The sequence below is a fragment of the Mesocricetus auratus genome, unplaced genomic scaffold, assembly GCF_017639785.1.
Source record: "Mesocricetus auratus isolate SY011 unplaced genomic scaffold, BCM_Maur_2.0 Super-Scaffold_100026, whole genome shotgun sequence".
Classification (NCBI taxonomy): domain Eukaryota; kingdom Metazoa; phylum Chordata; class Mammalia; order Rodentia; family Cricetidae; genus Mesocricetus; species Mesocricetus auratus.
This window is the reverse complement of record NW_024429207.1, coordinates 8,144,970-8,157,214: the sequence shown is the minus strand read 5'-3', so window position 1 is coordinate 8,157,214 and position 12,245 is coordinate 8,144,970. Positions and strand designations below refer to the sequence as shown.

At 41.2% G+C, this 12,245-nt stretch overlaps 1 protein-coding gene across 3 annotated transcripts in view; it reads right to left on the bottom strand.

Annotated features, from left to right (window-relative positions):
- Snx25 (sorting nexin 25) overlaps positions 1 to 12,245 on the bottom strand; it is a 96,647-nt gene that overhangs the window by 60,682 nt on the left and 23,720 nt on the right. For all 3 annotated transcript variants that reach the window (XM_013110849.3, XM_005066667.4, XM_021225203.2), the window contains exon 3: positions 6,208 to 6,424. In XM_013110849.3, coding sequence (XP_012966303.2) covers positions 6,208 to 6,424 — 217 coding nt within the window. The remainder of the gene's footprint in view (positions 1 to 6,207; positions 6,425 to 12,245) is intronic.

The following is a 12,245-nucleotide window of genomic DNA, read 5'->3' as shown; positions in this document are numbered from 1 at the left end:
CTGGTTGTCACTAAAATCACTATGTAGAGCAGACTGGCCTCAAACTCAAGAGATCCACCTGCTTCTGTCCCAACTTCTAAGAGTAAAGTTGTGCCCCACCATGCATGTGTGAGCAGTCTGGCTTAACATCTATCACCACATTGTGTCTGGGACTGATTCAGCTGATCTGGATGGCTAGTAAGTGTTCCCTTCCTCCCTCACCACCTGAAGCTATGCACATGGTTGAAAGAAAAGACCTTCCCCACACAGAGGAGAAGCAGTCTTTGGTCAGGGTATACAAGAGCTGTACTCTCCCAGTAGAGTTTCAAAAAAGGCTCTCAAATGTCTTAAATGTGATTTATAGCCTCATTTTCTAAAAACAACAAATAAAGCATAAGCCAGTATCATAAGCCACCTTTCTTGATAAAGAAATTAGAGGATAGTAAGTCTGGATTATTTCTATGTACAAAAAGGTCTGTCACTTAATGCTCCCAAATGTGATGGCAAATTGCACCTGTGAGGTTCCTAGGTACTTTCTAGCCTTTGCCATGGATCCCCTGTCAGCACTAAGCCCATCCCAGGACCACTATTTTGGAGGATCTGATTTAAGAGTATAGAAATAACATTCTAGATTTTTCTTTTCCATAGCATCTTGGAATGCTAATTTTTCTACTATCTTCTATTATAGATAAGTGGCCAAATATTGTGAAACACATTTCTGTAGTAAGGAGAGGCCAACTCTGAGCAAAACTGTGGAGTACAGAAAACATATTAAGAACTACACAGGAAATGAAACATGAAATGCATACTGGCATCTTTAAGATTAATGCCTCTCAAGAGTGCACTGTGACTTGTTACACAAGAGGCTGGACTAACTGGAATATGCACACCAAAAAGGAACAACTTCCTCCTTTGTCTGCTGTAACAAGCTAGAAGAATTTAATCCTAGAGTACAAGGTTGACATTTCAAGGCTTTGCACGTGCACCCCTCTGGTGATGTTTATTTATTTATTTGCTTATTTTGTTTAGACAGGGTCTCCCATAGCCCAGGCTGGCCTTGAATTTGCTATTGATCATTAGGATAACACTCAACCCTTGACCCTTCTGCCTTTACCTCCCCAGTTCTGGGTTTACAGGTATGCATTACTGTTTTTTAAACAGATGAAGGCTTCACCCACAATAGATAAACATTCTACATTCTGGTCTCCATGTTGACTTTGTAAAAGGTCCCTGAAGGAAAGCCTGATGGTACATGCATAAAACCCATACGTGGGAGGTAGCAGCAAGAGGATAAGGAGTTCCGGTACAGTCCTAAAGGCTGTTAAGATCCTACCATTAAAAGCACAAAACAGCCAACCAACAAAAGATGGTGCTAGGCCTACAGCCATGAGTTCAAGGTCTGCAAGAGCCACAGAATGAGGTCAACGCCAGCCTTCATAACGTATGAAGACCCTTATTAAAGGAAGGGGTAGCCCGGGACTGTAGCTCAATAGAGTATTTAACTAATAAGCTTTTGACTCTAGGTTGAGCCTCAGCATCTCACGCTGCATTTATTCTGAACTATAGCTGTGCTGTCACTAGAGCTGCTATTTCAATACAGTGACCACTGAGATGCTACTCCTTGGCCATCTCAAGCCCTTCTATAGTAGTTTATACACATTTGGCTAGTACTTATTGAAGGAGGTTTCTTCTTACAAGAGAAGCTTCTTTAGATAATACTGAGTGTATGCACCAGCTGGGACCTGCATGGTATGAGAATGTCACAGATTTCTCGATTTCCTAAGAGCTGAGTTAGGAGCAAACTAAAAAAAGCCGAAGGCCAGAGAGGGCTGGTCCAATAAGCTCACTGTCTGGAAAACTTCCCACCTGACTCTGTAGCATCTCTCTGCAAACTCGGCAGTCCATGTCAGTGGTGCTGGGTGGGAGCCGAGAAAGGCTCATGAAGCAATGGCCACCCAGCTTCAAGGGAGTTGCAGTGAGTCCTGGCTGCATCCTGCCTCTGCCAATGTGGGTCAACCATTTGCTCACAGCAGCTCCTACTAGTCATCTCTAGTTCCCACTCCTTGGGCAGGCAAAACATCAGTGAGGCTCTTTCACAGGGACAGTTAGCCCTCCCACCTATGGGGGGGTAGATATCACCACCTCCACAGTGGTCGAGAAAACCATGAGCTGAATAATCAGAGATGAATAAAATCATGGAAGTGGTGAATGGTGGGAAGGGCTCGTGTTCCATCTGCCTCACTCTCCAGTGTGTGCTGTGCTGCACTATAATCAGAACACGTCAGAAATGAAGAAAGGAAATGTGTGAGTAAAGACACGTTTCCCTCAAACAACACGCCTGTGCTTGACGGGCACACAAAACATGGACTTTAAGGGGACTGTGAGATTTTAAAATGCTACTGAATTAGCAGTAGAAAGGCAAGCAGTTTTCAATTTTCTGAGCAGTGCTGAGACGAGACAGATGGGACGGGGAAGAGGAAGCAGAAGAAGCCTTGGATGTGGTCTGAACTGGTTTACAGCAGCAGACAGACAGACTGGAAATAGCACAGGCTGACCGGAAATCTGCTATCATTTAGTTCCTCAACTATCAATTTCAGAACATAACTGGCCATCAGAGGGATACAAATCAGAACTACACAGAGATCCATCTCAAGCTAGTCAGAAGGGCAGTCACTAGGGAAACCGGTAACAGCAAATGCCAGCTAGCAAGGGCATGCACAGCAGGGAATACTCTTGGACTGTAAAGTTGTCTAGTCACTAAGAAGCCAGTATGGGGGCTCCTCAAAAAACAAAAACCGGGACCCAGGAGGTGGCTTAACCAGTAAAAGCCCCAGACCTAAGTTCAACCCCCAGAAGCCATGTAAAAAAAAAAAGCCAGACATGGTGTACAGCTGTCATCCCAGACTCCTCTATGGCAAGATGGGGGGCAGAACAAGAGAATCATCTGGATCTCTATGCACACTACAGCAGGACAAACAAGAGACCCTGCCTCAAAAAAGGTAGGAGCAAAGAGCCAGCTATGGAAAAGGAGTTCTCTGACCTCCACACATGTGCTAACACTAACACACACACACACACACACACACACACACAAATCTTTAAAAAAAAAGAAACTAAAATTAGATCTACCATAGGACCCAAACCTACATAATCTTAGCTATACTTAGATATTATAACAAATATTTGCACGTGACTGCTTCTTGCAGCACTACTGAAAATAGTTGGGCCGGGCGGTGGTGGCGCACGCCTTTAATCCCAGCACTCGGGAGGCAGAGGCAGGCGGACCTCTGTAAGTTTGAGGCCAGGCTGGACCGATAGCCTCCAAAACAATACAGAGAAACCCTGTCTCGTAACCCCCCCCCAAAAAAAGAAAAGAAAATAGTTAAGTTGCTCATCCATGATCACTGCAGCTCAAGTTACAATAGCTAAGAAACGGATTCAACCAAGTTGTCAATCAGCTAATGAATGGCAAGGAAAATGTGGTATATTTACACATTGAATATCACTTGGCTATAAAAATAAATGAAATATGAAGGTAAATGGATAGAATTAGAAAACATTACACTGACTGAGGCCATTCTGGCCCCAAAAAAAAAAAAAAAACAATTGCTGTATGCGCTCTCTCATATGCGGTTCTTACTTTGGATCATTTGTTTTTTACGGAGTGAAAGGCAGGAAAACTAGAAATGGGCCACTGTGGGTGGACGTCTTAAGGGGAGGAGAATGGTATAACACAGACAGAAGGAAAGTAGAGAGGGGGACACTGGGGGCAGAAGGTGTACATGGAAACAGGTAGGGGATGGGGAAATGAGGTATGGGCAGCTGGCTTAACAAACATGAACGGTAGGTTTAAAAAAAGAACACAACTATATATAAACCTACAACTTTCCAACCCAAGGGGAAATCCAACTGAGGAGATGCTAGAACACAGACAATATGAAAATGGTTTGGGGGAGAGGGTATACTCAGGGTTAAAGGTTTAAATAGAGATAAGGAGACAGGGGAGAGGGCAGGGTGGGGAAGACTAGACAAAACTAAGGCTACATGATGAAACCTTATAGAAATCCAGTAGTTTCTAAGTGGACTGAAAGAGTGTGTGTGTGTGTGTGTGTGTGTGTGTGGTGTGTGTGTTCTTTTTAAAGGGGAGTCTGATCACAGAAGATATAGGTTATTTAATGAAAATCTCCATGCCAGGCACATGATACCTGCCTCTGAGCTATTCACAGGGAGTCCAGAGGCACTCCTCCAGTGGCTACTGCCACCGCTTTTGGTTGCCCACCCACCACGTGTAGATGGCAGGACACTACTGCTGAAGACAACACTCACTCTGGAAGCGGGACATGAACTAATGAACCACGGCCTGACTAGGAAATGCTCCCTGATGACTAGTTTTCATAGTGTTGGGAGGTGCTGTGCAGGCTGCTGGGGGAGAAAAGACATCAGAGGTTACACGTTGCCTTGGGCCCTGCAGGCTACTATACTAACCTTCCAGGCAAGACGTGCGCTGGTGTGATACTGATGTGACAGAAACAGGCACAACAAACTGCTTTCTCACTGGCTGGGAGGGCTGCTCCACAGGAAGGCTTTTGTACCTGGTACTGGCTAGGGAAGTCATAGGTCCTGGGGGGAACCTAGTGTTGTTGCTTTGCTAAAGGGCCATGCTGTTAAACCACCTTCTAATATTTGCTTATACCCAGCAATTTGTGCTGCTCTCAACTTTGGTCAGAGAAGCGTCTCCTTGCAGTAAGTACTGGTTAATGCACTCATTGCTGGTAAAAACGCTGAGTATAAAGAAATGAGTTCTCAGCTCTGTCTGGGTCATCTGTATCAACTTCCAACCATCCAAGGCTTGGGAGCTTCATGGAAGGAGGTCTGCGCAATGGCCAGTGGGTGGGGGAGACCTAAAATGCTTCTGGATGTGACAGAGCCACTGCACTCAGGAACTCATAGCGGCTGTAGTCACCTGTGTAAGGTCAAGGCAGTGAAATTCCAGAACTGACTGGGGGCTGGGGGATAAGGCCCCACCTCTACTGGATAAGCAGCTGCTGAAGGAGAGAGGGAAAGTCACCCATCTTTGGGGACATGGCTGCTGGTAGGCTGCTGGAGCCCCAGGGGATGGCTACACACTCATGCATATGGGAAGCACCCATTGCACAACAAAGAAAAGACAAACGGGGTGGGGAACACCAGGGTGAGTTGGCAGGAGGTAGTGGTAGATGGATATTTAGCCAATAGATATTTTATAAATGAGAACTTTCAAAGGGTTAAAAAACAACACATTATTTTTAAAAATTAAAATAGCTAAGCTATAGAACCAATCTAGAGGTCAAAAAACATGGTAATGGATAAAGATGTAGTATATAGAAACTGCAGATTTCTCAGTCATAAAGAGCAGAGTTATGTTGTTTGGAGGAAGATAGATGTAGCTGGAGAGAATCAGAGTAAGTGAATTAAGTCAGTCTCAGAAAGACGAATACTACATTTCATTTGTGGTTTCTAGGTCTTACATAACTACAAAACTATGTATGAATATACAACGTGAATGAAGAACTGAAACCCTAGGCAAACAAAGAGGACGAATGAGTAAGGAAGTGATGGAAAGGAAGGTAAGGACATCTGGGGGAAGTATGTTCAAAATGCACAGCATTCCTGTATGAAAAGGTTCGGTGAAAGCCAGTAGCATGCAGCGCAAATAGGCGTCCACAGGAGGAAAAAATGTAAAAAAAAAATTTCAGGCAATTTGAAGCAATTAAGCTTTTTTTTTCACAGAATCACAGAAAGAAATATGACCTACAGTTTTCTTTCTCAAATGTGTAAGCTCACTATATGACACTATATGACAGAGCCCTGAATTCACAGAATCACAGAAAGAAATGTGAGCTACAGTTTTCTTTCTCGAATTTGTAAGCTCGCTATATGACACTATATGACAGAGCCCTGAATTCATCTCTAGGTCCCCACAATTGAGTTCATTACAATACTTGCTGGCCCATCACCGGTTTATTGTGTAAATTACTCATGAAAACCATGTGTATCTATAAGGTGATTTTCTATTACAAAGTTAGCAAGAAATACATTCTTTGAGTACATGGTGACTATTTCCCTTCAAAATGTCTACATTCTAGTCAAGTAGGCAAACTACTCTTAAGTGTTGCCTTGTTTCGCCCCTGCAACAGGAGGGAAGTTTTAATGAGAAAGGGGAGGGGTTTCCCAGTATTACACACTTACCTGGCATTAGCAGCTTTCAGGTCACAGAAATGAGTGAGCAAAGCCTTTACAACATCATTACACACAACTTTAACCACATCCACGTGATTCAGCCTGTGGCGAATCTGCTTGGCGATTTCCCAAAAGTCTTCCAAGAGCAGATGGTAGAGCTGTCCTTCATCTCTGCTGAGGTTCCCGTACCAGGAGAGAATATAGTCTCTATAAGTGTAGTCAAACACTGTGAGGAATAAGCAGAGCTAGGTCAACATTGCAGACACTGTTTAAAATATAATGAGAGTAGAGAATAGAACAAGGGAAAGGAAATCTTTTAAATTAAAAGATCCTCATCTAACCGGAATGCCTGGGTCTTACAGAGTCTAATTTTAAATACTTGATCTTGATGCCAATCTACTTAAAAACATACAATACAGCAAATCTTCTCTGTCATCACTTGGGTCAAGGTCATGGCTTCTCCAGGAAGACCCCAAAGCTCACCTGAGTAAAGAAAAGGCATTCCTGTCACGTTTATTCCACCCTAAGATACTCTGCTCGACAATGAGATGTAGAAGCTGCTCACACTCCCCTTACCTATAGTCTTTGGAGTTCCTTACCCATTAATGCTTAAACCATGGTACAGGAGCATGATTATTTACATTCAATTTCAGAATACATTCAGTATTCTGTCTCCTAATAAGCCCCCACCTAATACAAGAACAGTCCCCCACAACAGCCACATACAGATCAACACATGTAGCAGACACCGTCACTGGGCAATTTCTAGACTAGTGACATCTAATAGAAACATGAAAATCTGTGTGTGTGTTTTCACATTTTCTGCTAGTCATATTAATAGAATAAAAAGAAACAGGTAAAATAAACAATATATCTCATTTCATATAATGCAGTTAAATTTTAAGTAATCAGCATTTAAAATGAAATATTTTCATTATTTTTTCAAAGTAAGCTTTGAAATCTGGTACATATTTTATATTTATAGCAATGACAAATGAACTATTAGAGTTTCTGGTCATCAATAGCTACATCATAGGTCTAGGGATTGCCCATGATAGGTGGCACAGCTCTACTTCATATAGAAAGACTGTAAAGTTAATGTGATTATTCAAGAAAGGAGACTTCTGAACAATAAACTGCTATCTGGCATAGGTGATGACACCTCCAAGTGCCACAGGGGAAAATGTAGCCACACAAGACTGCCCAGCTCTAGCTCCAGCACACCAAGCTTACTGGTATCTTTAAATCACTTCTTATTTCTCAAAGCTTTCCTTTTTATTTTTATTTTTCCAGACACTACTCATAGTCTGGTAGGGTGGTGCACTCCTTTAATCCCAACCCTTGAGAGGCAGAGCTAGTTAGATCTCTGAGAGTTAGAGGACAGCCTAGTATACATCACAAGTTCTAGGCCAGTGAAGGCTATATAGTGAGACCCTGTCTCAACAAACAGACAAGACACACACAGAGACAGACAGACAGACACACAGGCAAATAAAAACCCACATACAGAACATCAACAATTTTGTTAACATTTACATATGCCAAAGTTTAGGTAAATTCTCAAGGTGATTCCAATGGCTTCAACTGTACCTACTAGCTAAGAACAATTACCTTTCAAAGACAGACAGACAGACAAGATGCTATGGCAACTTTAACCCCTCACTAAACAGCGTTTTATGGGCTCTGGCATGCAAGTTGGAATCAAAAGTCGTATCAGTAACAACCAAACAAGGAAGAAGAGTCGTCCAACAGATGGGCTCTTAGGCTTCTCACCCATTGTTATGTTAGCATCCAGATAGGAGAGCAGACGGCTGTTGTTCCCCAGCTTTTGCAGAGTAGCTGTACCCCATCCCAAATTGGGCAAGTCCACTAAGACAGCAGAGACAACCCTCGTTTACTTTCGACAAATGGATCGAAGATGGTGTCTACGCAGCAACAGCCATCTTGTTACAAGAGGAAAATGACTTTCTGAAAGAGGTGACACCATGCCTTTTGTCCTACTCCCCACAATGTAGTCCCCCATATGCATAAGCAGAAGAAAAGCCATAAGTGTAACAGACAGGAGAAACCCAAAACAGTGTCCTTGTCTGCTGCTGGTCTGGCTTCTTTAAATCACATTCATGGGAGCCATAAGTCACAGGCACCACTTTGTAAACCTGCTCTAGACAGCAGCACAACAGAACAACAGCACGCATATCTTAGGGAAGAGGTTCTGCTCAAGTCAGCGCAAAGAGAAACTCCATAACAACTGCCCAATAGGCAGTCAAGCCAGATGGTGGCCTTCCCATTAGCAACTCTTAAACAAGAACAGAGATCTAGTGGACATGGATGACAAAAAACTAAAGGACCTTGTCTGTTAGGGGGAGAGAGAGAAAGAAAGAGTGACTCTAGGTTTGGTGACAGCTTTGAAACCTCAAAGCTTAGCCCCAGTGACAAACTTCCTCCAACAAGGCCACACCTCCTAATCCTTCCAAATAGTGGCACTTCCTGGTGACTAATCATTCAAACATATGAGCCTATGGAAGCCATTTTCATTCACACCACCAGACGACATGAAAGGTGTATCATCTGTGTTATATCCTATTATATTTCTCAACTATATTGCATATGTTATTTAATACAACTCTAAAACACTCCTGTGGTGATATAATTTGGTTAGGAATTAGAAAAATCAATATTGGCAGAAAGTTGGGGGTTTTTTTGTTTTGTTTTGTTTTGTTTTTGTTTGCTTGTTGTTTTGCTATAGGTAGTTCTTTCATTAATAGCTAATCAATATCCTTAAGGTAAGTATCACAACTACATTTTTAGCTTGAATATATAAAGCAAAAATGAAAGCCATACTTCTACATAAATATAGCATAGCTATACCGACCCACACAAACACAAAAATGAACAAATATTTTTGTCACGTGCATGTATATGCTTGTGTGATCCATGTATTGTGAAGGGCAGAGGTCAACATCAAGTGTCTTCCTTGCTTGTTTTCCACTTAGTTTTTAAGACAGGTTACATTACTGAACCCGGAGCTTACTGACTCAGCTAGACTGATGGGCCAGGGGGCTACAGGGATCCACTTGTCTCCTTCCCCAACACTGGGATTAGAAAGGTATGCCACTGAGTCTGGATTTTATCGGGATGCTAGATGCTTATACCTGCATGGCAAGCACTTTACCACAGAACAAAATATTTTTAAAGATGACTCTAAGATTGCAGAACATGGATTCCCTCCTGTGCAGAGCATTGGTTGTCTCAATAACATCCATGCCTCTGTTTAACCAGTGGCACATCTTGCCAGCAGATAGGTCAACTGTATCCGTTAACTTCCAGCACATGTAGTATATTTCTGGTTGTTCCATCTAACACCGAACTACATTGCATTTCACTACCTCTTAATTCTTATAATTTAGTATGTAAAGACTTCAAACAATTCCTCATCTACAGTGAGCTAAAACAAACACCTTTTTAGCAACAAACATGTTTATGTGCATATCACACGTATATTTGTACTTCACTGAACTATTGATTACATCATTTTAACAGAGTAAATATATAAAGATAAAATAGTACAATGCTATCTAGTTAAAATTAACTTCAGGAGATAATATTTTCAGATATTTTCTAAGTGGTTCACATCAACTAAATTTAAGCAACTGCAATTCTAACAAACAAACTGTCATTTAACACAGACTCTCACTTTTCTCAACGCTAAATGTGCTATCACTTGCTGTGGTTTATCAACACTAAATGTGCTATCACTTGCTGTGGTTTACTTTTCTTCTCTGTATTGTTTCGAAGGCTGTCCTGGAACTCGCTTAGTAGACCAGGCAGGCCTCGAACTAACAGAAATCTGCCTGCCTCTGCCTCTCAAGTGCTAGGATTAAAGGTGTGTGCCATCAACTGGCCCACGTGCTGTAGTTTAATTAAATATTCTGGTTTAGAAATATAAAATATACTCTGAAGATGAAACTACATTCACGAAGGATTTTTTTAATGTTTCTATGATCTTTTAGCTTTCTCAACACACATTTCTAGATTCACCATAAATTTAAGTGGCCACATTTTTTAAAGAGAGTAATTGTAGTTTTGGGCTGTTTGTTACTGATATTATCAACTGCTGCCAAATGCGTAAACTGCACTCCAAAATCTATTGTTATAGCAGCCAGCAGATCTCATTTTGGTAGAGGATATGATGTTCAATTTCCTTGTAAACCATCTTATGTAAAACAAAGGACTTTTGAGCCTTAAGAAGTTGGCTAAAGATGCTGTCTAACAGACACAGGAGCTGAGCTACAAAAGAGAAAAATACAAAATAGTCAACCTTGTGTAGCATAGAGAACACTATCAATAGGGAAATGGCTGGATTTAGTTGGCACACACCTATACACTGAACTATCACACCAAGTCTCCTTAATACATAAGTGATACATTAATAAAAATAAGTTTAAAAAAGAAAACAAAAGCCAGGTGGTGGTGGTGCACACCTTTAATCCCAGCATTAGGGAGACAGAGGCAGGTGCATCTATGTGAGTTCAAGACCAGCCTGGTCTAAAAGAGCTAGTTGCAGGGCAGGCTCCGAAGCTACACAGAGAAGCCCTGTCTTGAAAAACCAAAAAGGAAGGAAGGAAGGAAACCAGCCACCAAATATGCTTAATTATATGCCAAATAATAATTAAACAAAGCTTCTACACAAAGGCTTTGTATAACTTTCTTTTCAAAAAAAATCACTGAACCTACACAAAAATTAACTTCAGGGCAACATGCCATTTGTTTCTTTCAGATGAGCCTCAGGTTTTTTTTTCCTAAACCCACTCCACACAAATACTTCTGAAATAAATTGCACCATCCAAGAGAAAGAATGTTATGTTCAACTACAAAGAAATATTTATGTCTTCCACAATTCAAAAGGCATCGCATTTCTGGTATTCACAATGGCCCCAGATAGAAACAGTTCAAGTGTCCATCAATGGAGAAACAAATAAAGCATGGCACATAAATACAATGAGAGGTCAATCATATATATTTAAAAAGAAAACAGTTGAAACACCGTTTATAGAATTAAAGATTTTTTGTTTGTTAGTTTTTTCCTTTGGTTTTTCTAGACAGGGTTTCTCTTCGATCATATTTAAAAAGAAAACAGTTGAAACACAGTTTATAGAATTAAAGATTTTTTGTTTGTTAGTTTTTTTCCTTTGGTTTTCCTAGACAGGGTTTCTCTGTGTAACAAACAAACCTGGCTGTCCTGAAACTAGCTTTGCAGACCAGACTGGCCTCAAGCTCACAAAGATCTGCCTGCCTCTGCCTCCCATGCAATGGTATTAAAGGTGGGCACTACCACACCCAGTGAATTATAGCATGCTTAATACTTAATTTATTTTTATTATATACATATGAATGTTTGCATGTATATATCTGCACCACGTGCATGCTTAGTGCCCAAGGAGTCCAGAGGAGAGTATAAGAAACTCTGGAACTAGTTACACAGATGGTTAGGAGCCAGTTTGTGTGCTGGGAACTAAATCCAAGTCCTCTGTGAGAGCAGCAAGTGCTCTTAACCACTGAGCCGCCTCCCTAGCAACTACAGGGGTGACTGAATAATAACTTTACCAGACTAACTGTCTTACACCAAACAACTAGGAATTCAGGGGGTGGGGAGGATGCTTAAGGTAGTGAAGAAAAATCAAATATTGGTGCTAAGTAAAAAATACTTATTTGTATATTATTTATTCAGTTACCTCTTACCTATCTAACATCATGTAGTTAGTGGAAAAATTCAGACTTTTTCCCTGCATAATAACTGAAATCAATATGCTTAGAAATCTGGTTTTAATAATCTTTCAAAGCCTTAATTTGATCTTCAAAATGTGTTATATCCTTAAGCATTAATTTTCAGACACTTGCCCATTCTACTTCCAGGAATAAAACTGTAGTATACTTTGCAATTGTTCCTCAGCCCTCTTCTGGCAACATTTACATGTTCTTCACTCTTTTGTGAGGCTATCATTTAATCTCCACCCACCCACAACACACATCCTCCAGGTAGTGTCTAG